At 35.7% G+C, this 25,665-nt stretch overlaps 4 protein-coding genes and 1 long non-coding RNA gene across 5 annotated transcripts; 2 read left to right on the forward strand and 3 right to left on the reverse strand.

The window, feature by feature from the left end:
* Positions 1-4,216: 4,216 nt before the first annotated feature.
* On the reverse strand, positions 4,217-5,379 carry LOC132310360 (uncharacterized). Its single transcript, XR_009482594.1, has 2 exons — positions 4,963-5,379; positions 4,217-4,603 (listed from the first exon to the last, which is right to left on the reverse strand). It is a non-coding gene; the product is annotated as an uncharacterized LOC132310360 (long non-coding RNA).
* Positions 5,380-7,248: 1,869 nt separating this feature from the next.
* Positions 7,249-10,307, reverse strand: LOC132307676 (uncharacterized protein At4g28440-like). The gene is made up of 2 exons (XM_059805498.1): positions 9,899-10,307; positions 7,249-7,754 (listed from the first exon to the last, which is right to left on the reverse strand). The coding sequence occupies exons 1-2, from the start codon at positions 10,137-10,139 to the stop codon at positions 7,564-7,566; spliced, it is 432 nt and encodes a 143-aa protein (XP_059661481.1). The 5' UTR covers positions 10,140-10,307; the 3' UTR covers positions 7,249-7,563.
* A 1,355-nt stretch (positions 10,308-11,662) lies between these two features.
* LOC132307677 (D-amino-acid transaminase, chloroplastic-like) lies at positions 11,663-15,193 on the reverse strand. Its single transcript, XM_059805499.1, has 5 exons — positions 14,954-15,193; positions 14,785-14,837; positions 13,294-13,469; positions 12,324-12,997; positions 11,663-12,075 (listed from the first exon to the last, which is right to left on the reverse strand). The coding sequence occupies exons 1-5, from the start codon at positions 14,988-14,990 to the stop codon at positions 11,978-11,980; spliced, it is 1,038 nt and encodes a 345-aa protein (XP_059661482.1). The 5' UTR covers positions 14,991-15,193; the 3' UTR covers positions 11,663-11,977.
* Positions 15,194-16,117: 924 nt separating this feature from the next.
* On the forward strand, positions 16,118-20,209 carry LOC132307679 (small ribosomal subunit protein bS20c). The gene is made up of 3 exons (XM_059805501.1): positions 16,118-16,419; positions 16,563-16,729; positions 19,843-20,209. Exons 1-3 carry the CDS (start codon positions 16,269-16,271, stop codon positions 20,074-20,076), a joined length of 552 nt encoding a protein of 183 aa, XP_059661484.1. The 5' UTR covers positions 16,118-16,268; the 3' UTR covers positions 20,077-20,209.
* Positions 20,210-20,357: 148 nt separating this feature from the next.
* LOC132307678 (ethylene-responsive transcription factor 4-like) lies at positions 20,358-22,692 on the forward strand. The gene has a single exon (XM_059805500.1). It carries the CDS (start codon positions 21,714-21,716, stop codon positions 22,410-22,412), a length of 699 nt encoding a protein of 232 aa, XP_059661483.1. The 5' UTR covers positions 20,358-21,713; the 3' UTR covers positions 22,413-22,692.
* Positions 22,693-25,665: the final 2,973 nt, after the last annotated feature.

Here is a 25,665-nt window from a genome sequence, read left to right on the forward strand (position 1 = left end):
ATTCAATGTCATGGCATTTAAAATTTTCCATCATAAAATTAAACATTCAACATGTTCAACATCTCCCAAGTAATTATTAACACATTAAGATACAACAAAATACATTTAAGCATGTGCATGTATATATATATATATGAGCTTAACATCATGAATTGGGAAATTTGGCGCAATTTAAATAAGCATACTCTCATACATCAATTTCAGCATGCTAGCACATAGTAAACATAGGAAATCAACAACTAAATATAATTTGCACATGAACCAACCATATTCAAGATCGTGAAAACCCTCTAGACATCATTAATACCATCATAGATATAATTAACTCTAAATTAAGCATATTTAATACAACATGGAGGTAAAATTCACAATAGAACAAGACTAGAGTGGATTAAGATGCCCCTACCTCAAAATAGGCAAAACCCTAGAAATGGGTTTAAATTTTTGAGCTCCAAGGAAGGTAGCAAAACTGGAATTGCTGGTATTAGAACGTAGAGCTCGTCACACTCGTCGTTTTGCCTCAAACGGCACCTAAATCCGGCAAGTAATGAAGATGGAATCAAAGATTGAAGTTGAAAAAGAAAAAAGAAAAGAAAAAAAGCAGAAGCAGCGAGAGAGAGAGATATGAGCTGCCGAGAGAGAAAACAAATTGGAATTAAATGGGTCTGCAATGACCCTTATAACTCAAGTGGGCCCCATAATTGAAAAGTCAAAAACTTTACATATAAGGTCAAAATTTGACTCCTCTTGGATGCAAACAATTTCTTTAACCTTTTAATTTATATAGAACACTGTTATTTGTTGCGACATACGAGTGTCTGTTGAAACACTAATGTGACACAGTGTTTTCCCTTTGCATAACACTGCAACAGAATACAATGGCACTTTACCAGATTCGAGCAAAGAGGCAAATCCAATTTTGAATAATTAAGAATTGAATTTAAATAAAAAATAATAATAAAAACTTGAAGTCCCATCTTACCATAATGTATTATAATGAGTTGCGAGCCTAACACTAATCAGTAGGATTTGGTGGTGATGTTATAAAACAAAGTATATGTGTAGTTATCAGGCCAGGTTGGTAGTTGGGAGTTTATCTAATAATAACTGAATTTATTTAGTAGTTACAAATTTAAAAAGTGGATAATCGCGAGGATTTCACTTCATTAAAAATAAAAAAATAAAAAAATATATGTGTGGTTGCTGAAGAATCTTTGAGTGATGCTTCCAAAAAGTAACTAGCATTCTGTACTACATGTAGATTTTTTATTATTTATTTATTATTATTATTATTATTTTTTATTTTTTTGTATATTTTTTATGTGCTACTGGCCTTCTTTTTCTATGTTCCCAAGAGTACTCACAAAAATTGCTATAAGAACAATCTATTTTCTATTATAAGGAGTCGATATTTGAAAACGATAAATAAAAAAAGTTTATGTTATGTTTGGAAGTATCGAATTGGTGTCTTAGATTTGAAATTCGAAGGCATTTAGTTCAAAATTTATCCTAAATTTTTTCTAATCTCAAATCCAACGTGTCAATTCAGTAGTGCCAAACATGACATAAGAGCAAGGCGAAGTAAAAAAATGCAAATTAGAATGAGAATGATAATGTATGACATGTTTTAGATGGTATTGATGCTGATTAAATCAATTTATTATTTTTATTATTTAAATTTTTTTGGCAAAAAATACACGTACACACCCACTTGATTACTTGAACCTCCAACTTTTTATTTTAAAGGCGAGAAAGTACTAACAGCCTACAACCTTTAGTAATCACTTCAGTTTGAAACATGGCAAAATCCATCTAAAAAAGAAAAATAAAAAATAAAAAAATGTCAACATTGTCATAAATAAGTTGTGAAGGAATGAAGTTCCAATGTGTTATTAGGCCGGTGCGGTGTAGTGCCAGCCCAGCCGTAGGGCGTGTATTATTTGGGGCTTTATGCAAAACACACTAGCATCATTTTCATTTCTCCTTTAACCTCTACCTCCCTAACCCCACTAACCATCGCTAAAAATGCATAAATACTAATAAACCCCGTTATCAGGAGATCGAAGAACTTGTATATGGTGTCACAGATTGATTGATTTATATGACCACATTTATTTGTAGCTTACCAAAGACATAGAATTAAATAAAAGAGTTGGTGCGACACTGCACATGCACATAAAAATGCCACAGTAGGTCCTTTGCACCCCACCTCCACACAATGGAAGTTTATGGAAGCAAATTGAAGTGTGGTATAATCTACAAATGTCCCTCTTTTTGGATAAGGAGGGCACATAAGCTAATTGGTGGTATTGTTTGAATGCATAATATAAAATTATAATGTCATGAATTGACAGAATTCATATCGAATTCAGATGAAAATAGAACCAAAACCATATTAGCAAAGAGGGATGTATCTTTCTTTGATATGTATGCATTTAATTTGAAAGCTACAAGATGAACTAATTTATTTTAATGAGACATATTTGTACACAACACCCTTTGCAAATGTGGCAATGAAGTTGACACCGTCGTTAATTGATGGAGCAGAAAGTGGACCGGGCTTCGTTATGGCCTGTCCACTCAGCCCAGAGCATTCCATTTCAAGGACGACCCACCAGCCCAAAGATCAAATCCGCCATTCCCAGGCCCGGTCTTTTCATCATTACAGGGCGGACTGATATCTACTATGGCCCAAATATAGGGCCCACTTAATGTCAGCCCAAGTTTGAGAGTGATGAGAGAGGTGTTAGGGCAAATGTGCAGAAGTTAGAGGATGGAAAGAGGATGCCTCAATTGCATACGTCACTGTACTTCCACTTGACACCTATCGTAATGATAAATGGCTCGTCTTGCCTCGTGACCTTCTCTCGAATTCTCAAAACTTCTGTCGCTCCATCCCCGCATGGGCAGAGAACCCGTCGTTGTCCCGGCTGTGCTACCGGAGGCTCTGGGGAAGTCAGAATAGGAGAGCACTCATCTTGGGGTGGGCTTACTACTTAGATGCTTTCAGCAGTTATCCATTCCGCACTTGCTTACCCAGCGTTTACTGTGGGTAACTTTCTGAATATAAAGAGCAATTTCTGTTACCTTCATTAATGTTAGAGAATTGCTTTCCCAGAAGTGTCTCAACAAGCCAATCAAAGATCTCTCACTCTCTCACACACACATACATTTTGTCAATCCAGACAGAAAATCATCTTAACCGATACTTGGGCCCAATAATGAGGCCGAACAGGGAGGACATGTAATGATTTATATATATATATATATGCGGATTGCCATAGTTATTATAAAAGCTTGAAGGTATAGAGAAGAAGACTGGATCAATTGTGATCGTTTTAAAGTCTATTGAGCTTGGTGCATCTTAGTTTCGCTAAATTGTGTAGAAAAACAGAGTAGAAGACCCTCTCCCACCAAGATCAAGGACTTGTAAATAGATTTTCATATTTTACTCTGTTGGATACATGTATGTCTCTTCATTAATATATGATACATATGCTTCTGATGAAAGTTTTACAGGAAACAGGAGTAGTTTGGATGCAAAGTATTGCAAAAAGAGGTTTTCTGCAAATTTTGACAACTGTTGAGTTAATGGAATCTCAGTACAAGGTTGTCCAAGAAATACAATGACCAACGTTAGAGATCGTCTCTTGGAGGTTCGGAAGTTGGAACTGAAAAGACATGAAATGCATGTTCTAGATTGTAGTCTCTAATGAAAATTATAGCTCCATAAGGAAAAACTTTGACGAGTTATGCAATGTATTGGCGATGCCACTTACAATCAACGAATGAATTATGACTTAGGAAGTTCATCGCTAAGATTCATCTAGTTTACGAGTCTCTATATAACATAGAGTGTCCCATAAATAAAATCATCATTTTCATCATCATTGCCTTTATTCCTTGCAAATAAGACAGTCGAGTAAAATGCAAAAAATAATTAAAATGTGATTATAAATCCATAACATAATTGTCTATGCAATTAGACAATAAACAATTTGGGAAATGATTAAGGTGTATAAAGCTCTGCATTACCCTAATTCTTTTTTCCCCTTCTTCAAAAGCAATGGCTAGGGCTTGTTTGCTAGCACCTTGTGTTATTCCAAGAAGAACCAATATTTAGCTACACAAACAGCCTTTCAATAATATTCCCGACTTTTAAACTTTAATCATCTCCAAGAAACAAGAATAAAAAGTTAATTAAGATATCCCAATATTTTAAATTAAATTCCAAAGATACATTGAAAAGAAAAGGGAATACATCATAAAGCTCAAAAAGCATGAAGCCTTTGCTAGTAATTCAACAAGAAAATCACAAGAATTTTGGAAAAATGAATAACCATAACACTTGCAATTACATACTGACTAAAATAATAATGAATGGATGTTGCATATATATATCTATATGTGTGTGTGTGCGCGCGTGCGCGCCTGTGCAAAGGCATTTAGATATGAATTCATACAGAGTAGCACTGAAAATCAGCAAGGAAACTTGTCAATGAACCATCTGATGATTTTAATTGGAAGCTTTATAATGCTCACTGCCAATTTTGCAAGTCCGCCGCAACAAAAGCAGCAAGGGCACAAACAACTCAGCACAGTCCTGTCATTTAGAAAAAAAATGCAATCATTTAATTATTTTATGATAATTTAGTGCAAAATCAATAATAATAGAAAGAGAGCTGTTATATATGTTCATTTTCTATATATATATATATATATTTTTTTTTACTTCTCTCCAACTATGAAGAAAGAAAAACTGCATAAAAGAAGATTGATTGGGATTCATAGTACAGTAATGTTAGTAGGAGAAGAAAACCAAAACTAACATGAGTTGAATAGTATATGTGATGATATATATATATATATATATATGATTTGATTGAGATTCAAAAACATGTGAATTGAAGAAATTTAGGGAAATGAAAATGAAAAAAATGGAATTAAGATGGAAAAACTGACCCGAGGATCCAAACAACAGCACCAACAACAGATAAAATGAGAGCAAGAAAAGCAAAGGGTAGCCCTATCAGGAAACCAATTGGCTTGCAACCTCCTGATTCATTATCTCCCATTCTTCTCTTTACTTGTCAAACTTATTTCTTGATTTCAGAGAGACAGAGACACAGAGATTTTTATTAATGGAGATTGTAATGTAGGAGCCAATTTTACGCGGAATAGGACTTTGGTACCATAATATATAGCTTGACAACACTATCCTCGAGAAAATTACTAAATTTTACCCAGAACTTCCATGTGTTTAATAGAAGGCGATGGGTACTTTCGTCATTTAAAATAGTACAGCCATGAGCCACCATACTTGAACTTGCTTGGTCACACACAGAAGCCTCGTCTCTGGTGTCTGGTCTGACTAATGACGTTTTTAGAGTTTCTAAACGTGTATGACTTTGTACATGCGTATGTGTGTTGTTGGGGGTGTGAAAAGTATGTATATATAAATATATATCATTATATTACTACTCTATTGTAGCACCCATTGACATATTAGATTTATTATATGGTTATATAGTCGTATTCGGACTGCCCAAATACCAGTAGTAACGTGGACGGCTATATTTATTTATAGCTGGCGGGTCAAGCGGGACTGCAGGTTATTTTCTTTGTTTCATGTTAGTCTTCCAGAAGTTTATAAGTTGTGTGATATAATAGTCAAATCTTTTAATCAATTAACAACATCAACTTTCACATTTTTTAAAACCCTATAAATCCGCTTCACATTATCGTGATAAGGTGTGTTGTGACTCAAATATTCAGGCACAGGCACGAAATTCTAGTAGATGGTCACCGTATGGATGTATTACATTTAAAAAGATAAAATTTTAATGATAAAAATATCCTTACAGAATTCTAATTAGCGAAGAGTTTCAATTAATAGTAATATCTCTCACCATCCATCTCTATCTCATAGTCAAACCATTCTTTATTTTTCTCTCACCCTTTTCTCCATTGCCATCATTGATTCCCGATCATAACCAGGATACACAAATATATCACTTTACAATACTTGATGAGGAGGGTTTTCTTCCCGTTATCTCCGGTGTCACCACTGTTGTCGTCACCATCAGGTCGCCCAGAGAGACTACTGGTTTCTCTTCCATGGTGGCATTCTCTCTCTATCCTCTTCAAGTTGATGAACTCGGTTCTCTAAATCTGTCACTCGATCAACGAGTCATTCTTGTTGGTTTCATGCAATAAAATGTTGATCATACCCAACAACTATGCATACATACACGCACCACTTTTCTTTTTTCTTTTTTTGGAGTTATGACAAAAATTTTAAAAACTTGTTATTTATTATTATTATTATTATTTTTTATGTTTTGTGAAATTTAAATTTCGGGAATTGAATTGCAGTATGCTTATATATATATATATATATATATATATATATATATATATATATATATATCTCTGATGATTTCTTTTTTAAAATTTATATATTATTTTACATCTATGTAGAGAGAGAGAGAGAGAGAGAGAGTGTGTGTGTGTGTGTGTTTTGATAAAATTTATAAAAGGAATTTAAAGAATTTTTAATTATAGTTGTTTTTTAAGTAACCCTAAAAAAAGGAGGATGAAAACCAGAAGGTAATAGAAAAGTAATTTTGTCTTTAAAAATTTATATTGTTTTAATGGACATACCAGTGGAACTATTTAATTGCCATATTAATTTATCTTTTTGTGCCATGTACATTCTACCTAATACTATGTAAATTCTGCTTAACAAATCCATTTAATATTTCTGCCTCAGCATCACAACTCTTTTGTAAGATAAGCTATTTGTATTTTTTTACACCCAATAATTACTATTCGAGACCATTACCAACCTTCTACACACCAAACAGCTAAAAAATAAATAAAAATGATGAACACAAAACTATAAAATTATGAAATTATCTCTTTCATATTTTGCAGTTGGGGACTGAGAAATGTCGCATTCAATTCTGCCACTTCGTAGAAAAAGTCTCACATTGAATATCTCCCTTGAGAAACATACCCATTCGATTCTGCATACATACATCACCAAGACTGTTTCTCCACAGGAGCTGTGATTTTATAACAAAGGATTCATTGTCTAAATTCTAAAGGATCACAACCAAATTCTTTTGCCTTTTTAATAATATATATATGATCTCCTGTTTAAATTAATAGAAAATTTGGAATTAACCCAAATGTCATAAGAATGCTGCGACAATGTGCAAAGAAGTGCCCAGAGACAGCAAAGAGTTGAAGCAAAAGTATCCCTATCATTAGCACAAGAATCTTTCTTTTTACACTTCCATTCCATATCCACCAACAACAGGTTTCCCTGCTAATACTAGACAAATCTTACTCCATGGTTGTCATACTAGAAGAAGTATCATCACAAAAGCCGATTTCAGTACAATTGTGCACAAACTTTAAACCATCTAATCTATCTGATAAAAGAAGGAAATATGAACAGTAGCAGATGGCAATAGAAATTAGAGTGAAACCAAGTTTTGCATCATTTAGATTTCTGAGCTTTTCTATATCTCTATTTATAGGCTGCAAAGATCCGATTCACTCTGCCGCCACATTCACCAACTCGTACTCCACCATAGAGAGATTCTTGTCCTCTTTAACCAAAAATGTGACAGGTTCAGTGACCTCAATACGACCCCATTTGTCAACTGCTAGCCTCATATATCCCTTAAACATTACAATCTTTGCATTTCGGAGGATAACAGTTGCACCTGGCTTCATCAAATCAACTGGGCAGAGAGAAATAAAAGCAATAATGATAACAATAAAAAGAAGAAGAAGAGGAAGAAGCTGACTAAAACACATATCAAAATATTTCAAAAAAAAAAAAAAAAAATATTATCAACTCCAACAGTTTCTAGTGCTTTCCACAATTCCTTGAAAATGCAATGAGGTAATCCGATTGAACACCAAGTACTAACCATTTAGAAAGTTCTAACAAAGAAGACTGAAATGTAGAAATAAACATCAAAGGGAAGCCAACTATAGCTTAGATTTATGAAAGAAATGAGTCTGGATAATTAAGTCCGCGATCCAACTACAAATTTCGCCAGTCAGGTACTTGCTGCATCACCATAAATGTCAAGACAAGGAGTTATGATGATGTTATCATCAGTGCCAACAAACTTATCATTAATTTGTGTTTATACAAAATTTTGAGATTTATTTCGTGATTCCAAAATGAACATTATATAGAAACTAAAAATTAAGTCACTTTATTTCAATAAACTTGTTGTCATTAAGTTGATTAATATAAACTCGACAAGTCGTGCATTCAATAGAACAGTTAAAATAAAAGATCAAGCTCACAGTAACACCATTACATCCCTTAAGCCCTTCCCTTGTCCTTCTATAGCTTTAGACTAAACTTAAGTAGTAGATGAGGTACAGTTTTTTTAAACTTCATAATTATACAACATCTCCGTTGAAGTCCTTTCATAAATTTCTTTTGTCCTTCCAAAAAATTCCTAAACTAGTTTATTCATTCTATGGAAGGACCATCCTTCAAGGCCCTTCTCTTGTCCTTCTATAGCTCTGGGCCAAACTTAAGTGCAAGTATAAAATGAGGTCATTTTTTCCATTGAACCTTCAGAATTAGATAATAAATCCCTTAAAGTCCCTTCAAGCAGTTTCTTTGTCCTTCAGGAAAATTCTACAACGTAGTTTACTAAATCATGGAAGGATAACTATAAAACTGCAACCAAGGAATAACTCATTTTTTTCCAAATACAACCGTCATTCGCATTGTACAAGTACTTCAAGGACTTCAGAGTGCATGTACTTCATCCAACAGCTTCTGGTACCAGCTTCATGTGATCGCCATATATTCAAAAACTTTCACGCACTATAACGCACCAAAGAATATTATCCACGTAAACATGTTGAAATTAAAGCGCAGCAAGACGGTGAAAGATCAAATTTACTTTCAGACAGTTTGACAGAAGTTAACAAGCACAAACCACTCAAATCCCCCTTATATGAAAGCCTGTCTGAAAACAATACTAGTGCTCCCCACTTTTTAACAAATATATTATTTTGGCATTTTCATCAAGCTCTGGGTCCTCAGCATCCATTTTTACAACAGATGCAAGGTTGACGTAATCATTTCTTTAGGAAACAAATTATTCAACACCTTCTCCATTATAAATACCAAGTACATAATTATCTTGAATGTTAATTGCAAGAGGACCAAGAGACCAATTTGCAATTCTGACCATCTGCACTGCCCCTAATCTAGCTTAAACAATCAACATTAGATCATTCAAAAATATTTACCATCGGGCTTATCATGAAACCAAATATATCAGATGGGAGTTCCATAAAACCCTTGCATTTATCTATTGATTCCAATATCTTCTTTCTGTTTAATTTTATGAATTATATACCGGACTGCAGCTTCTTACTCCCAACCGTTGACATTATATTTTGCTTTTCTTTCTTTTTACCTGGCAAGGAGGGGGAGGGGAGGGGAGAGGATAGGGTAAGTCGAACATGGGCTCCCACAAGACTTAGGGGAGTAGTGCCTCTACCGACTGGGCTACCCAGCTCACCCCATTAACATTACAAATTAAAGCAGCAAACATCACAAACTAAAGCAGCAAATATAATGAAATTTCTAAGGGCACGTTAAAGAACCCTAAACCAGCAATTTCAGTGTTTCAAATTAGGGCTCTCAGACAACATATAAATGCCAGATGATATCATTCTTTAAAGGGGAAATAAAAGAATCATGTAATAAACTTGGACCAAAAAGAGAACAGAGCATTCCCAAGAAAAAAAGAAGAAAACAGAGCACATTGAAAGTATCATTTCCAAGAATTCCAAATAGATCAAAACCACCATAGGTAAATTGATAGCAGAGAAAGATTAGTACCTTGATCATTGCGCGCAGTGAAGAGAATCGTGCCAGTTTCGTCGCCAACGAGGCATTCGGTAATGCGAGTGTTGCGGAGGTGTTGAGACACCGACTGACCCTTCTGCAACACAGTGTTCGAGTCCAGAACATTCACGGTGAGTGTATGACCGTTCGTTTCCGGTTTGAGGTTATCGACCTTGGTGAACACTGGCTTTCTCAGCCCTGGTTTAGCGACAGTTTGGCGTGTGCTCGACTCCATTGATGACTGAAAACCCTAACCCTAAACCTAACTCTAGCACTGGTTTTAACTGTGATTAAAGGATATCTTTCTCTCTCTTCAGTCTGATTTCTCTCTCTTCTTTCTTCATATTCCCTCAGACTCTCACAGTCTTACTCTTCATATTCCCTCTCAAATTAGAATCTCTCCCTCTCGGCTTCGATTACCATATTTGGGGTTCACGGGATTGGAGAGTTGATTGGTGGGCTCAAGCCCATTGACATTCATCACATGGGTCAAGTAGATTGGGCTCTGTATGTATATGACCAAAAAATTTATAGTGATGAGCATTTCCCTCGTAGTAGGAATGAAATGAGTTAGATTGGGAAATTTTATTTGGTAATTTTACTATTATATCCCTTTTTGATATTTCAACTATATAAACTTTTTCCCGGTATAAATATAATTCAAAATAAAAAGGGCAAAAAGGAGAAAGAATTATTATTATTTTAATTAAAATCGTGACAAAAATTGACAACACACCTGCATGTTCAAAGGAGATTTGAGCCCTTTCTAGCTTGAAATATTCTCCCTGAGGATCTCAGTTAATTTAGAACAACATGGAACCCAGTAATAGGCCATGTCTTCTTCATCAAAGGAAGTATTCATTCACATTTATTGCAATGCAATCTCCTACACCAGTGTTAGTGATAGTCTTCACTAGTAAAACCCACAATATCTTAACATTATTGTATTTAAATCATGGTTCATCGTATCGTTCAGTACACGACATATCGGTCGATACGTGACCCTTTTTTTAAGTCGCGCGGATTTGTTATATAAGAAATCCCAGCTTGAGCCTTTGACGTGGAACTAGCTCGCAGGGGGAATGTGATGGTCAGCGGATGCACTATGTGATCCTCACCTAGGAGATTTGCATTTTCACTCACTAGAAAAGCTAATATGCGACTCGTATCGACCAATTTATACTGACTTTGTCCGAGTCCATTATACTACGACTGTGACCGATATACCGCGATCGTAACCAATATTGCGAACCATGATTTAAATATAGAGAGATTCATTTCTGTTACAATGTCATTTCTTTTATGTGAAGAAGATACCAGCGACAATTATGATTAGAGTTGTAATATAGAGTTTGAAAATCAAACACATTTGACAATATTTATGTGAATACAAGATGATGTCATCATGATATCATTGAATATAATGACATAATCCCAACTCATATAAAAAAGACAGAATTGGATTTCAATTGTATTAATGGTTAGCTAAGCAACCCTCTTGTGTGAACTGGGAAATGGCCATAAGGCTCGATTGGGAAAACTTATACATTTGATGGTCATTACTCATTGTGACAGTGACTCCAGCTTACCATTTTCGGTGAGCCTAACACTGCTCTTGAATCTTTATGATTATGTTTGCTTAGGTCCAATAATAATTGCCAAGAGATTAATTCGCTGCTCCAAAAGCTCATGTACTTCTAGTTAGCCAAAGGAGATAAAAAGAGAATGACAGCTAAGAGAAAGTGTAATGCTTGGGAAGACCATCAAAATAATTTAATTTCAATGAATAAAGTATTTAGAGAGAGAGAGAGAGATATTTTTTAATTGCAAACATAGTTCTGGAGTGATCAGACAAGCTCCAATTGTAGGTATTTCCACAGATGAGATAAGCTTCAATATTTTTACTGAATACTGCTTTTGCCATTTTCATTACAAACAAGCAATAAGACCAGCATGACAGGACATTTGCTAACATACCCAACAAACAAGACAATCATAAGCAGTGAGGTGATTCAAATGCAAAACCAAATGCATTACTTCCCGGTGTAATCTGACTTGAATAACTTTGTTTTCCTATGCATAGAGAACAGGCAGCCTTTGTGTTTCAGGGCCTGCTACCATATCATCCCAAAGTAGATCCGAAAGCGCCATTGTCAATTCTCCTACCTTTCCTGTTACAAACAACCATATAAGAAAGCCATCCATGAGTACATTCTCAAATCACAGTAACAGTCAATTTGTTGAAATTTTCTGATACCGGTTTATCATCTATGCTATAAAGGGGAAACTAGGCCTTTGGTAATTTGAATGCTTTGTCTAACAATGGCTGCTCACTGTATCAGAACTAAGGGGCAATCCAAATCAAAGACCCTTTTTTTCATTTTGAAGTTTAATCAGAATTTTGAGTGTAGTTGCTTACCATCTCCAATGGGTTTCTCATCCCACGTGATGATTGGTAATATAGGAAGTGTGCTTCCAACATACATCATTTCCGCTGCACTTTTGGCTTCATCCACAGTAAGGTTGTCAATTTTCACGCTTGTCAGACGACCCTGCTCAACCAACTTGGGTGCTAGTTCAAGAAGTCTCAAAGCAGTGCATCCACTGAGGATCTTATTGAAGGAAGGCAAAATGAGTTCCTTATCATGGGTTATAAAAGCCACATTCACATTTGGACCCTCGGCAATATAACCTTCATCATCAATCCAGATAGAAGCGAATGCTCCCTTCTCTTCAGCTTCCATTTTTGAAAGGACATTTGGGAGGTAGTTTACATTCTTTGAGGTGGCAAATAGAGGTGACTTCATGGGGATAGTGCATGTTATCACCTTAACACCTTCTTTGCACTGGGAGAAGTCTTCCTTGATCACTACAGCATAGAATGCAGACTTCGGGCACCCTGAAGGCGAGAGTAGGAAATCTCCTGGACCTGAGCTCAACCAGTACCTTAGAGTTCCTTTCTTGCAATGTGATGCTGCTGTAAGCTGAATAAGAATGCTTCGAAGAGTTGACCGAGGAAAGGGAGAAGAGACCTTTGCTTTTGCTGCTGATCTAAGGAAACGATCCAAGTGGACATCCAGCTCGTATAGGTACCTGAAGGAAACAACTAATTTAACAGCTATCAGAAAACCTAATTTTCGTAAGCCCGAGGTTTAGGACCAATCTATGGAACCAAGGTTTCATAAACATGTGTGAAAGAATGTCAGAAAATCTAGAGATTGTAGATTAACAGATAGAACTCAGAAGCATCTGATTGTGTGTCAAATGTAAAGTAGGTCCATTTAATGCGGATCAAAATTTTGACCTGTATGCATAAACATTAAAAGAGTGCTGCTGAATGTAAAGTTGGAGAAATGTTAATATATATGTTAGAGAAATATTTTACCCACCCGTCAAGAATAATAGCTGTATCAAACACACCATGTCCTCGATGCACCATATGATCATCTATTGGGATAACCATCATTGCAGGATCAAGAATAATTCCACCAAAAACACTAGAATACATTGCAGGGTATGGTTGCTCTATCCCAGAATTCCACTTTTCATGCAATTTCTCTTGCAACTGATTGATGCAACAACAAAGAAAAACTAAATAAAGTTACGTAACAGGCTAAACAAGATGGAGTGTTGTAATAACTTCATATTTGGACCTTACTGGGGAAAACTAAAAATAATTTTTATTTAAAAAAAAAAAAAAAACCCTTAATATTTGGTAGTTCAAGAGTAAAAAGCAGTCTTTCACCAATAAGTGACTAAACATATCAAAAAATATATCCACATAATGTTGTTGGGATTGTGATGATAATTATTTTCAAGTACCATGAAAAAAAAAAATTAACATCAAAATTGGGATCAGCTGACTGATACAATCTGGAGCAAAATATTGACAATTACCATCAAAGACAAAATGGCAGATTGGTAAAGTGTTCTAAAACATACACCAACATTCACATCTTTTAACTGAAATAATTTTTCTCATCATTGCACTAGCAATCTATCGTTGGAATTTTTTAAACAAAAGATAAAGTAAACAAAGCTGTGTCAAAGTTGGTATGCATCCATTTCAATTTCTACTAGTACTTTCTCTCTAAAAGCGCGAATAGCATAGCCTGGTTAGATACACCTGAAATTCATTGAATCACTATGAACCTATCCTGGATTGAAACAAGTTCTATATCTAACAATATTTCAACGAAATTCAAATTTCCTTTTTTGATAAGTAAAATTCAAACAAAAAGTATTTGAGAAAAATCCTTTCCAAGAAAACGTTGACTTGCACAGTTTCACATATAAGTAGAGAATATAAGGACCTGTTAAAACCATTAAAAGTCTAAAATATATACAGATCCATCTCTTACCTTTTTGTTTTTCACATTTAATTGAAAATTTGATAACTTCAATTACTTATATTAGCAATAAAAATCTTAAGTGCCATACTTGTGCGCTAATTTCATCCTACCATCACCCTTTTTATTCCTCTTGTTCACGTTTGATCTCCAACTTCACTCTCACGAATATAACTTATGCTCTTCAAACATAAAATGTTCCACAACACCTAGACTTAGAGAGTATTACAATTACATTAAGATATACCAAGTATTTTAACATTTATAAATGAATCAAGAGTCTTTATATCTTAAATTGTTTCAATTGGGCATTTTCAAGAGTACATGGTACACAAACCAGCACATTATACAATCAAGGACCCCAAATTTGGTACAATTTGTTTCCCACATAGATATTATAATAAGCTTTCAGGAAACATTCATTCAAAAGTAGTATCAATTCACTTGAACTAACTACTACACTACCAAGAATTAAACACTAAAAATTAACAAAATAAATAAAGAGGAAGCATAGGATTTTGAGTATTGGACCTCTGATGATGATGAGAAAACATGAACTTTAAAGTCTTGGCCATTCTCAACCTCTGATGTAGCAACCATTGCATCAAAAAGAACAATATCAAACACAGACCACCGATTACTATCAACACAACTCGTTCAAAAAAGAAAACCCTAAAACTAAATTAGAGAATAGTTTTACCTGATTTCTCAACCGTAGAAGAGTTGGAGGTTTCCATGGTGCAGGGAGAGAGAGAGAGACGACAGTGTAGATATAAAAGGAGGAAGATGTGTGTAGTGTGTGTAACTGTGTGTGTTTATATATAACATTATGTAATTTCAAATGCATATGTCATATATGTGTGAAAATAATTCATATTTGTTGGAGAAAATTGCCGTTAGCGTTGGAGTGTTTGGAGAGAAGTGAAAAGCACTGACAGAGACGACGAGAACCGGTGGCTGACTTTTGTCGGGTCTCAAATTAGTATTTTCTTAGCAATATAAAATTGCAATATGAGTTAAATTATATTATAAGGTGGCAAAATGAATCATGATTCATCAATTAACAGTTTATATCAGTTCATTTTAAAATAAGTATGAGTGAATTATTTTAAAATATAATTCAAAATAAAAATTTTGAATAGGTAATTGCTGTCATGTTTATAAAAAAATATAAAAAAATCAATTGCCGTTTGGGTTTTGTTTTTTATTGTGGCTTTTGCTGTGCACAAATACAATACTACACTAAAGTTAGTTGGTTCGACTCTCTCTCTATAATAATTCAAGATCACCTAAAGTAGTTCCCACTCACTAAAATCTCTCTCTTTATATTATTACATATAAAGAGTACATCATTGAAAATGTGTTCAGAAAGTTTTTCACATCCTATGTTATCAAACACTATTTGATCATATTTACCCAAAAATAAAAAATAATATAAAAAAAACACTATTTGATCACAACACTTTTGTACAGGTACACATAAATCCGATTCAAATCATGATCCAATTTGAATTAATTTGATCGATTGGTTCCATTTTGAAAGTAGATTGATTTCTATACTGATTTAATTTAAATGAAACCATAACTGTTATGTGCTGCAGAAATTGCTTGATTTCTATACTGATTTTTCTGAATAGACTTCGTATAATAGGTAACAATAACTGTTATGTGCTGCAGAAGTAGAATTATATAATTTGTAAATAGGCCTTGAGTTGATGATATAGGGCTATTGACGTTTATAACTTGGTTACTCTTGTAATTACTATTGGGTTGTGGTTAGGAAAAAGTTAACTATTGGGCCGTTTAGAGAAGCCCAATCCGGTCTTGTAAGAATTGTAAGAATCGTATCCAAACAGCCCCAAATTCATAACTTCTCTGTCGCTGTGGATAAGATAGGGAAAGAAAGCGGGAGAGTTGAGCTAGCTTTCTTTGACGCTCGTATTTCTTCTTCCGATTTATTCTCTGCAGCAAAATACGAGATCCTTAGAGAGAGAAAGTTTGTGAGAGAGAGAGAAATGGCTGCTGCTATACATTGCCTTTCTACTTGTTGCGTCCTTCCTAACAGATTCAGTGCCCTATCACTCAATGGCTCTCCTTCTGCTCAGCCTAAAGTTTTCAGGTCTCTAAGCTTCTCCGCTAACACATCGCCCACTGTCTTCTCCAAAGGTATTCGAAATTTTCCTATGCAAAAACCCATTTATTTATTTCTTGCTGAAATTGCTTTCATTCATGAATTGAGTTAATCTATTTTTCAATCTCGAACAAAACCCTTGTTCTTGAGTGCCAACATTTTCATCAATATTTTTTAGGATTTTTTTCAACGAATCCCATGGAGGTTCCGATTCGACGCTCCATTGTTTGCGACGCGACTCCAAATAAGAAGCCAGATTCGGCTGCAAAAAGAGCTCGCCAAGCGGAAAAGAGGCGCGTCTACAACAAAGCAAGGAAATCTGAGATCAAAACTCGGATGAAGAAGGTAACCCATTCCAACAATTTGACTTCTTTTTTTTTTTTTTTTTTTGGGTTACATGGTTATCTTTTTTGATTTCATCGAATCCATTTTTTTTTTTTTTTTTCGCTAAATAAGAAAATATGATCAACTGATTCATGTATGCAAATTGGGTATACTTTAATTGACCATTGTTGAATTTCATATGGGTATTTCAGCTTAGAGGTAGTAGTATAGAGATTGTGTTTGCTTCTGATCATGACAATGGCAGTTTATTTGATGTGTTTTGTGTTGTGTGCTGTACTGTAGACTGTGGTAGGGTGGCTGGTCTTTGATCAGGCTTAATTAATAGGTGTACATAATTCTCACACATCTCAAACAGAACAAGCGTACATAGATCTTACCTTTTGTTTCTATTAGTCGCGAAACTTGGAAAGTGAAAACAAACTATCAGGAAACCTTTTGTCAGGCAATTGAGTCTGCCCACAAATAAACTAAAAATGAACTTTTACAGCTATAGAGAATTATATTTATAGCAAGGGAAAGCTGTCAAGATTCTCAATAAAGGAGGAACTTGACCACGGCCAGCCAGCCTGAACTGCTAAAGAAAAGGAGCTATGGAGATGAATGCCCGTAGATTGAGGCTGAGCTGGTTGTCAATGAGTATTGTACTTTGCTAACCAGGCTCGTGAAAGGGAGGGAAAAGCACCAGCTAGTGAGGTGAGGATTGATTACCAATTGCTGTGGTTGGCCATTTTAAAATCGTCTAGACATTTAGAGAGAACAACTAAGACACGGACTCTTTGGCAAACTTTGGTTGTGATTCTCAGTCTGACCATTGGTTTCCCTCTCAATACTCCGCTATACTTTTTATTCTGCACAAATTGTATGCTATTATTCTTAATTCTTCAAATCTTATTCTATAGCATTAGGTCCTTAATTTGTGATATTCAGTTATAAGATTAATTACTCATGATAAGTTACCTTAAAGTACTCAAGAATTGAATAGAATCTAGTCCAAAACCTTACCTGCACTTGAAATCTTCCGCAACTTGCTCTGTTTCAAAAACTCAATTTAAGCTCTGAACTTGTATCTTCTATGTCTTTTCCAGTCGAATCACTTTCAATTCCTCTCTGAAATTGTCTTAATATTTATTTAAGTCTAGGAACTAGGGTTTTGAGTTTGGATTCTAGCTAAGTTTTTGCTAAACTTTTGAATTATTACTCGAATAATCTAATCCTCTTTCAAGTGCTCTATTATTATTATTATTTTAATTGGTTTTAATCATGTTTGACTGGAATATTGCTGGCCAATTTACTTCTTTCAGTTCTCTTCTTCATTCATGGTGTAATGCTGAGTTTGGCTCCTTTTATTTTATAGCGCCTGTGAAACACTTTTTCATTATTCATTCTACCTGTATCTTATCATCTTTCTTTAGCGAAAAACCCTTTATCTACAACTACTATTTACTATTATAGTGATTGGTGATTTCTATATATGAAATCATGAAGAACAGAATGTTTTTGGAGAATTGGAGGCTATATTAATTGAACTTCTGTTTTGCACTTTTTGTGTTAGGTTTTGAAGATTTCTGAATTAATCTGAAAAGATTATTTTGTCAATTACACCACTAATATATGATGTATTAATTTAAATGGAATTCCAGGTGATGAAAACTTACAGGTAACCAAGGATGTAGAATTGCTCATAAAACTGTCTTCCTGATCTACTTTCTGTGATATATTCTTTAGTGGAAATCCCCTTGATCAATTTATGCTCTATGGGACCGACATTGAAGTTCACTTTTATTGGTATATTTTAGATGTATTTGTCATATGAATTAGCGTGAGAATAAATGGTGGCAAGATAATAGATTTTTCAATTGCAAGTACTTTGCATCAACGTCCTCTTATTATGTCTATGTTTTCTAGCATAGATTGTAGGAGAACTGACTTGACATCTTTTCTTTGGGAATATTTGGCACTTCATATATGAATTGAATAAAATCTGATGCTCATTGATACTTCTGAGATGAAGTAATTGCAAAACTACATTATGGAGGGATCATTTGGAATAAATTTTTAGATTCATTGGAACCAAGGTTGACTGCTGGGATCCAGCTTTGGTTGGACCGAGAAAAGAGGGGAATGGAAATGAGTGCTTATTGCTAGGAAAGACGTCAATGACTGATTTTGGTCTCTCAATTATTTTATTCATATAGGTGGGTAAAATGGAGACGAACTTGTTGGGGCTTGGTGGTCAATGCCTTAAAATCAAAACAGGAGGAAAATTATATTCCAATTGATAACCACTATGGTTTATGCAACAGAATTGCTGGTGGTATATCTATGGAGGAGGCATGTTTAACCTTATTATGGATTGGCCAAAAACCAGATTACCAGAAGTTGTAAGAATCTGTGAAGCCCTGGCAATAGCATCAAGGGTAACAAAACAATATATAACCAGTTGAGGTGATTTGGAGTTATATGAAGAAGCTGGTTACTAAATTTTTAGCTGAAATGAGTCAGAATGAGTTGATGGCTTAAAATGGGTACTCACAAGTTATGGATGGAGTTGATCAGAAATCTGGACATAATATCTTTCTTTTTCTTTTATTTATTTTTTTGGTAGTTGAATCACACACACACACCCATTATCATCCCATTGGGGACACGAACTCTCAACCTTCCATTTGAGCTGAGTCTTTGGTGGTAAATCTAGCATAATCAATCGACTGGAATGTAAACAGTATTTCTGTATCAGAGGCCTGAGCCACCAGCATGAGCAGTTAAATTTTTTTTTTTTTTCCTTTCTGTTTTTCAGGGAACCTTTTAGATGCTTCATTTCTTGGTCAATTGCGATTGAACTTTTTCCACCCCTATATTTCCATGAGAATCGTAATACTTTTGATTTCCATCTCTATATCATCCTTTGTTCCTTCTGGTTACAACAATAATATTAGTAGTTATTGAGCAAGAAAAGCCGAAGGTTGAGCAAGAAGGGTGAAGTCACTGTACTAACCATTAAAAAAAAAAAAAAAAAAAATTGATATGTAAATAGAATATCAAATGAAACACCTCATGGTCTTTTGGGAATTATTGTTACCTTCTTTCTTGTATATTTATTTATTTTTCTTCAGGTGCTGGAAGCACTTGATGTGCTCCGAAAGAAACCTGATGCGCAACCTGAGGAAGTCCTTACCATTGAGCAACTGATTGCGGAGGCCTACTCAGTGATTGACAAAGCAGTGAAAGTGGGAACCCTTCACAGGAACACCGGAGCACGGAGGAAGTCCAGGCTTGCGAGAAGAAAGAAGGCGGTTGAAATCCACCATGGCTGGTATACCCCTGGTCCTCCTGTGATCAGTGCTTAGTAGAATTTGCTACCAGATCGTGCAAAAAGGTTATGTACTTTTGTTTTAGTTTTACTTATCTAGGACCACCTCTATTGTATCTGTTACAACTGCTGTATATTTTCTTGCAATATAGCTCTTTCATTTTGATTCACCCCTTGTATTCTTGGTCCTTATTTTGACCATATTCAAAGGGTCTTTCATCTTAGGCGTAGAATTTTATATGGTCATCACTTCTAGTTAAACAGCCATTGCCTGGACCTCATACCTAATTGTTCTAATTATTGCCCTCGTTTTGATGGTTATGACAGTATTAACCTCCTCCTGTTTGATTTTGAAAAGGAAAAAGAAAAAAGAAAAAGGTCTATTCAGAAAAAAGAAATGGAAATTTTTGTTTTATTTTATGATTAGAATCACCCAAAGCACAAAACAAAACAATCAAGGGTCTTGAGATGAACAAATTTGAGAGACCTAATATTAATTTGTAAAAAGGGTGAATCCTCCCAAGTACTCAAATGTTACAATTTCAACTGTTATTGTACAGTAGTAGTGTAAAAATAATACTATGTAATAACAATAAAATCCGGAAGCTAAACCAAGTCAAATGCGGCAGTGATTGAGAATTAATGCCTGTCATTTTTATTTTTTTATTTGTCTTTGCCAGATGGACGAGACTAGGATATATATGGCCTATGTTATCCCTGTCGGAACACGTGTCAACATCATGGTATAGTTACGTTAGTAACCATTGTGAGGTCCAATGGGGTGAGAACGGTTCAAATGGATATCATCGTAACGATCCGTCTCATGCGGAGGAATATGCCGACACCTTTCACCGTCAGCCGCACACAAACAATCAGACTAGCCGTCCGTCATCCTCCCCCCTTTTCGGGAACAAATGGCGCGCGCCGCACACAAACACACAGCCAAGCCCTCTCAACGCCCAGCCTCACTCCCACTCCTTTAAGTAGCCAATATTCATATCTTTTACTAATATAAATCACTACTACAACAATTAATATTGTCTGTTTGTTGGTGGGAAAAAAAAAAAAAAAAAATTTAACCTTTCAAAAAATGTGTATATATATCTTGTTATTAAAAAGAAAACAAAAGAAAAAAAATTGATTAATCAAAAGGAATATATATATATTTTTTTCCTGAAAATACACGTCATGAATCTTTATTAAGAGATTGTGTAAGTTTAACCTTTGAATTTTGTACAACGAAATTTGAAAATTCAATAAGTGAGATTTTGCGTGACTGACAATAGCAACCATTTTTTCCTTTCTAAACGAAATTTTGATCAAGGAAATATGAATATTCATTAATTAATAGAAAGTAGGGTAAGAGCTAATAGATAATTACTTGAATTCGGTCTCATTGCAGCGTTTTCAATTCCCAAACTATCGAGTCAATACAACTCCTACAATTCTTCCTTTTTCTAGTGACGTGGATTGTTTTGAGTGGATTCTAAAACTTCCTTGAATTTAACCCGATCTATTTCCCACATAACAACCTATAACCCACTTTAATTATATACACGCTCCTTCATGGCGCGTGGCTCCTCACTCGACACCCCCTATAAAACTCACTCGACACCCCTTTGCTTTCCTCATAGTCTCTCTCTTTCGATAAGACACCACGTAGTAGTAAAATAAATGGCGCCAAGGGAGAAACCGAACACCGCCGTTAATGGCGGCGAAGACAGATTTAATGGCATGGAATTGCGTTACAGAGGCGTCAGGAAGAGGCCTTGGGGTCGTTACGCAGCCGAAATCAGAGATCCCGGCAAAAAAACCCGCGTCTGGCTAGGCACCTTTGATACCGCCGAAGAAGCGGCGCGTGCTTACGACGCCGCAGCCCGAGATTTCCGAGGCGCCAAGGCCAAGACCAACTTCCCCAGCCCTTCCGAATTCATCGCCTCCTCCGCTGACAACAAAACAACGGCCGTCGCCGCCGTCGCCGTCAATAGCAACGCGCGGAGCACCAGCCAGAGCAGCACCGTTGAGTCATCGGGCTTTGCGCGGCCGATCGCCGCCGCTCCTGTTCCTCCACCGTCGCTTGACCTCAGTTTGGCGCATCTCAGGGGTAGCTGCCATTTCGCCGGATTTATACCGGCGGCGCGACCTCTATTCCTTTTCAACGGCCTTTCGCGTCCTGAGACTCTGAATAATCATCTCAACATGTTCAGAATCAACCGTCCGACGACCGACTTATGGCACAAGATCAACGATGGGATACAGAGCGACTCTGACTCCTCCTCCGTCGTTGATTTCAATTTCTCTAAGAAGCATACCTCCTCTAGAAAAGTACCCGATTTCGATCTCAACCTCCCTCCTTCACCGGAAGTTGTCTAATTTCGCCGGATCATCACCACCACCGGCGACTCGGATCTCTGCTTCGACGATCGTCGTCCTAAATTAACAAAAACATTAATAGGGATAATTGCAGCCTGACAATGTATGGATGTGCTGATATTATATATATATATATAGGAATGAAGAGTTTGTCAAATTTTGGTTAAATTTAATTTTCTCTCTCAATTTTTTGTTTTTGTTATGATCAAAACATTGTTAATTATACAGTTGAGCTAGAGAAACTCTCATTTTTTTTTTTAATAAATCATGTCGTTGAATACATACTGTATACAACTTTGGGAAGTGTTACTGGTAAGATTGAGCTTGTATTTTGGTTCCGTGTGGGTCAGGCTGGCTAGCTAGGCCATGCAAATGAAAACACTAGGCGTACGTTAGATGGTTTCACTGCTTATGATAGCGGTGGTAGACGTGATTGTAATGCAGCCAGAGAGTCATGGTAGAGACCAATTTGTGACGCGTGTATAATCTGTTGTCTGTGACGCACGAATCACTAGGATCAGATCGGACGGTCAGCAAGTTGAAGGAGGTGATTGTGAGAGACTGGGTTCGTGGGAAACTGTCTGATTATTTTATTGCGGGCGGCACCGACGGCGGAGCCGCTTTAGTTAAGCGACCGCGTTTGTTGCTTGGGTGGGCCCTTTGTCGTTGACGAGGTAGATGTCGGCATTCTCCGTGTCACCTGTACCGATATTTAATTGTTGCCCTCTTCACTTTCATTATTTGCACTTTCGACTTTTACACTTGCAAGTGACAACTTTACAACATTTCTTTAAATTTTTAAATTTGTCAATATTAAATTTTTAAATTTGTCAATATTATCACTCTTACCTAACTCTTGGTTACTGTATTATTTTATTTCCATACTGACTAGTACAATAACTTTTAGCATAACACTAATTATCTCGAGATAATATAGACAAATTAAGAAATTAAAGAAATAAATGTGTTTGAATATACCAATAAAATAAAATAATAATACAACAAAATTTATTTTCATTTCATTTGGGGGTTAGTAATACACAAAATGGTAAATTATACTAATTTTTTTAAAATTTGGACAAATCACACAATAGCTAGGTAGGATGGCATTACACATAGATAGGTTAGCTAGCCGCTTTGAAGTGATTGTGATTTTAAATATGAAAAGACAGTAATGTATTTATATTATAGTATTAATATATTGGGTAATTTGCACTTACACCCTCCTGAGGTTTGGGTCAACACCACTCAGCAGCCGGTCAGCGCACTAATTTACATCGACACCCTCTGAGGTTTCAAAAGTGTTCATACACACAGGCACGGACCCAATAGGTGACCAGGAGGGTAGATGTCCCCCCTGGATTTTTAATATTTTCATTTTATACCCTAATTTTTTAAAATTTTATGAAAATGCCTCCCCTAAAATTACAATTTGCCCCACTGGATTCTTTTTTTTTTTTTAGCATTTTATACATCAAATTTTGATAATTTATGAAGATGCCCCTACTAGAATTATAATTTGCCTCACTGATTTTTTTTTTTTCATTTTATACTTTAAAATTTTTAAAATTTATGGAAAAAAACCCTATTAAAATTACAAAAATGAACCCATCATATCATTTTGTACTCACAAATTAAAAAGTCGCCCCCGCCCCCCCCACAAAATTTTCTAGGTCCGTCACTGCATACACACCCCCTCTAATTGAGAAAATGACTATTTTAATCTTTGACTTAGTCAACAAATACATAAAAAGTATAAATTACTAATATAACCCTATAAAACTAAATTTTGAAGGACTAAAATACCCTTCATTTTACATCTCTCTAACCTTACACAATACACATCTATCCTCAAGGTTCGACAACAAATGCTTTAGCAGAGAATAGTGCTGGGAGGCAGAACCGTTAAAGAGAGGTTCGACAATGGCGAGGTTGGAGGAGAGCTTGGAGGCAGCACCGTCGAAGAAGAGGTTTTCTTGGAATAGGGTTTTGGAGTGGAGCCGCGGTAGAGAATAGCGCTAGCCGATTCGCTCCCCGATCTAAAGCTTCAATGCATCAAGGATGTCTCGATCGCCACCGTCGTCGAAAAGAAAAAGTCGTTTCCCTTGGATGAGCCACCGTTCGACTGATTCACTCAACCAGTTATGGGAATTGATGGCGTTGAGCGACGGTGGTGCTGTCTAGCGACGTTAAGGTGTTGTGGCGGCGACGGATTCTGCGATCTTGGCTTGGTCGGAGTTGGTGACTTTTGACAATTGCTCCACCGCGAAGTATTTGGGCAAGTCTGACCTTGAGCGAGAATGGTTCGTCTTGGTGGTATGTGTGCGTGTGTGGGTATGTCAGCAGTGGTTAATGGCACTGGTTGTGGTGTCGGTGATGGCGTTACTGCTATATAGTAGTGGCTGTGTATGTGTTAGGGGGGGTGGGGGTGCAAAGGTGGTTGTGGTTGTGGTGGTGTGTGTGTAGGTGTGACGGTGGTTGTGGCGGGGTAACTGTCGGTGTGGCGGTGGGTGTGCGGTGGCGGTGTAGGTGATTATGTATAGGTGTGACGGTGGTAGGTGGGAGGGGATTAAGAATATTGATTAAGGTTATTTTTGTCAATTAATAGGTTCAGGGGTAAATTAATATGACTTTTGAAACTTCAGGGGTATCAATGTAAACTAATGCGTTGACCGATTATTGAGTGGTGTTGACGCAAACCTCACGAGATGTGAATGCCTTTATATTATAATAATATATTATATTACATTACATTTTATACAAGAAAAGAATAAAATTATTATTTTATAAATTTTGATTAACCCAAAAAAAAAAAAAAAAAAAAAAAAAAAAAAATACACTAAGGATATAATTGAACACAAGTATTAAATCTAATTGTGTAATTTGTCAAAATCTTAAAAGGAGATTAGTATAATTTACTCTTAATTCAATACATAGATTCTTAACTTGAAAATATGGATCGAAAAGATAAGAGGGAGTATTAACTAGATGTTACATGTAGTGTTTGCAGTACTACAAGCAATTGAGAGGATCTTTGACATTGATTGCCATTTCTGTTGTGAATATGTTAAACTTATGTAATTGACAACTTGGACAAAATTAATGCATGACCCATTGACATACAGATTTGTAACTTAATACGAGAGAAAATTAAAATTATATTTTATTTACTGAAAACATAATGGTGACTTGACAGACTTGTATTACTGTTTAATTACCCTAGATATTTTATTTATTTGTGTGGGGAATGGTA

This window comes from Cornus florida, unplaced genomic scaffold (genome assembly GCF_030987335.1).
Source record: "Cornus florida cultivar Cherokee Brave unplaced genomic scaffold, ASM3098733v1 CherokeeBrave_3.0.0_Hap2_Chr05, whole genome shotgun sequence".
NCBI classification, from domain to species: Eukaryota; Viridiplantae; Streptophyta; class Magnoliopsida; order Cornales; family Cornaceae; genus Cornus; species Cornus florida.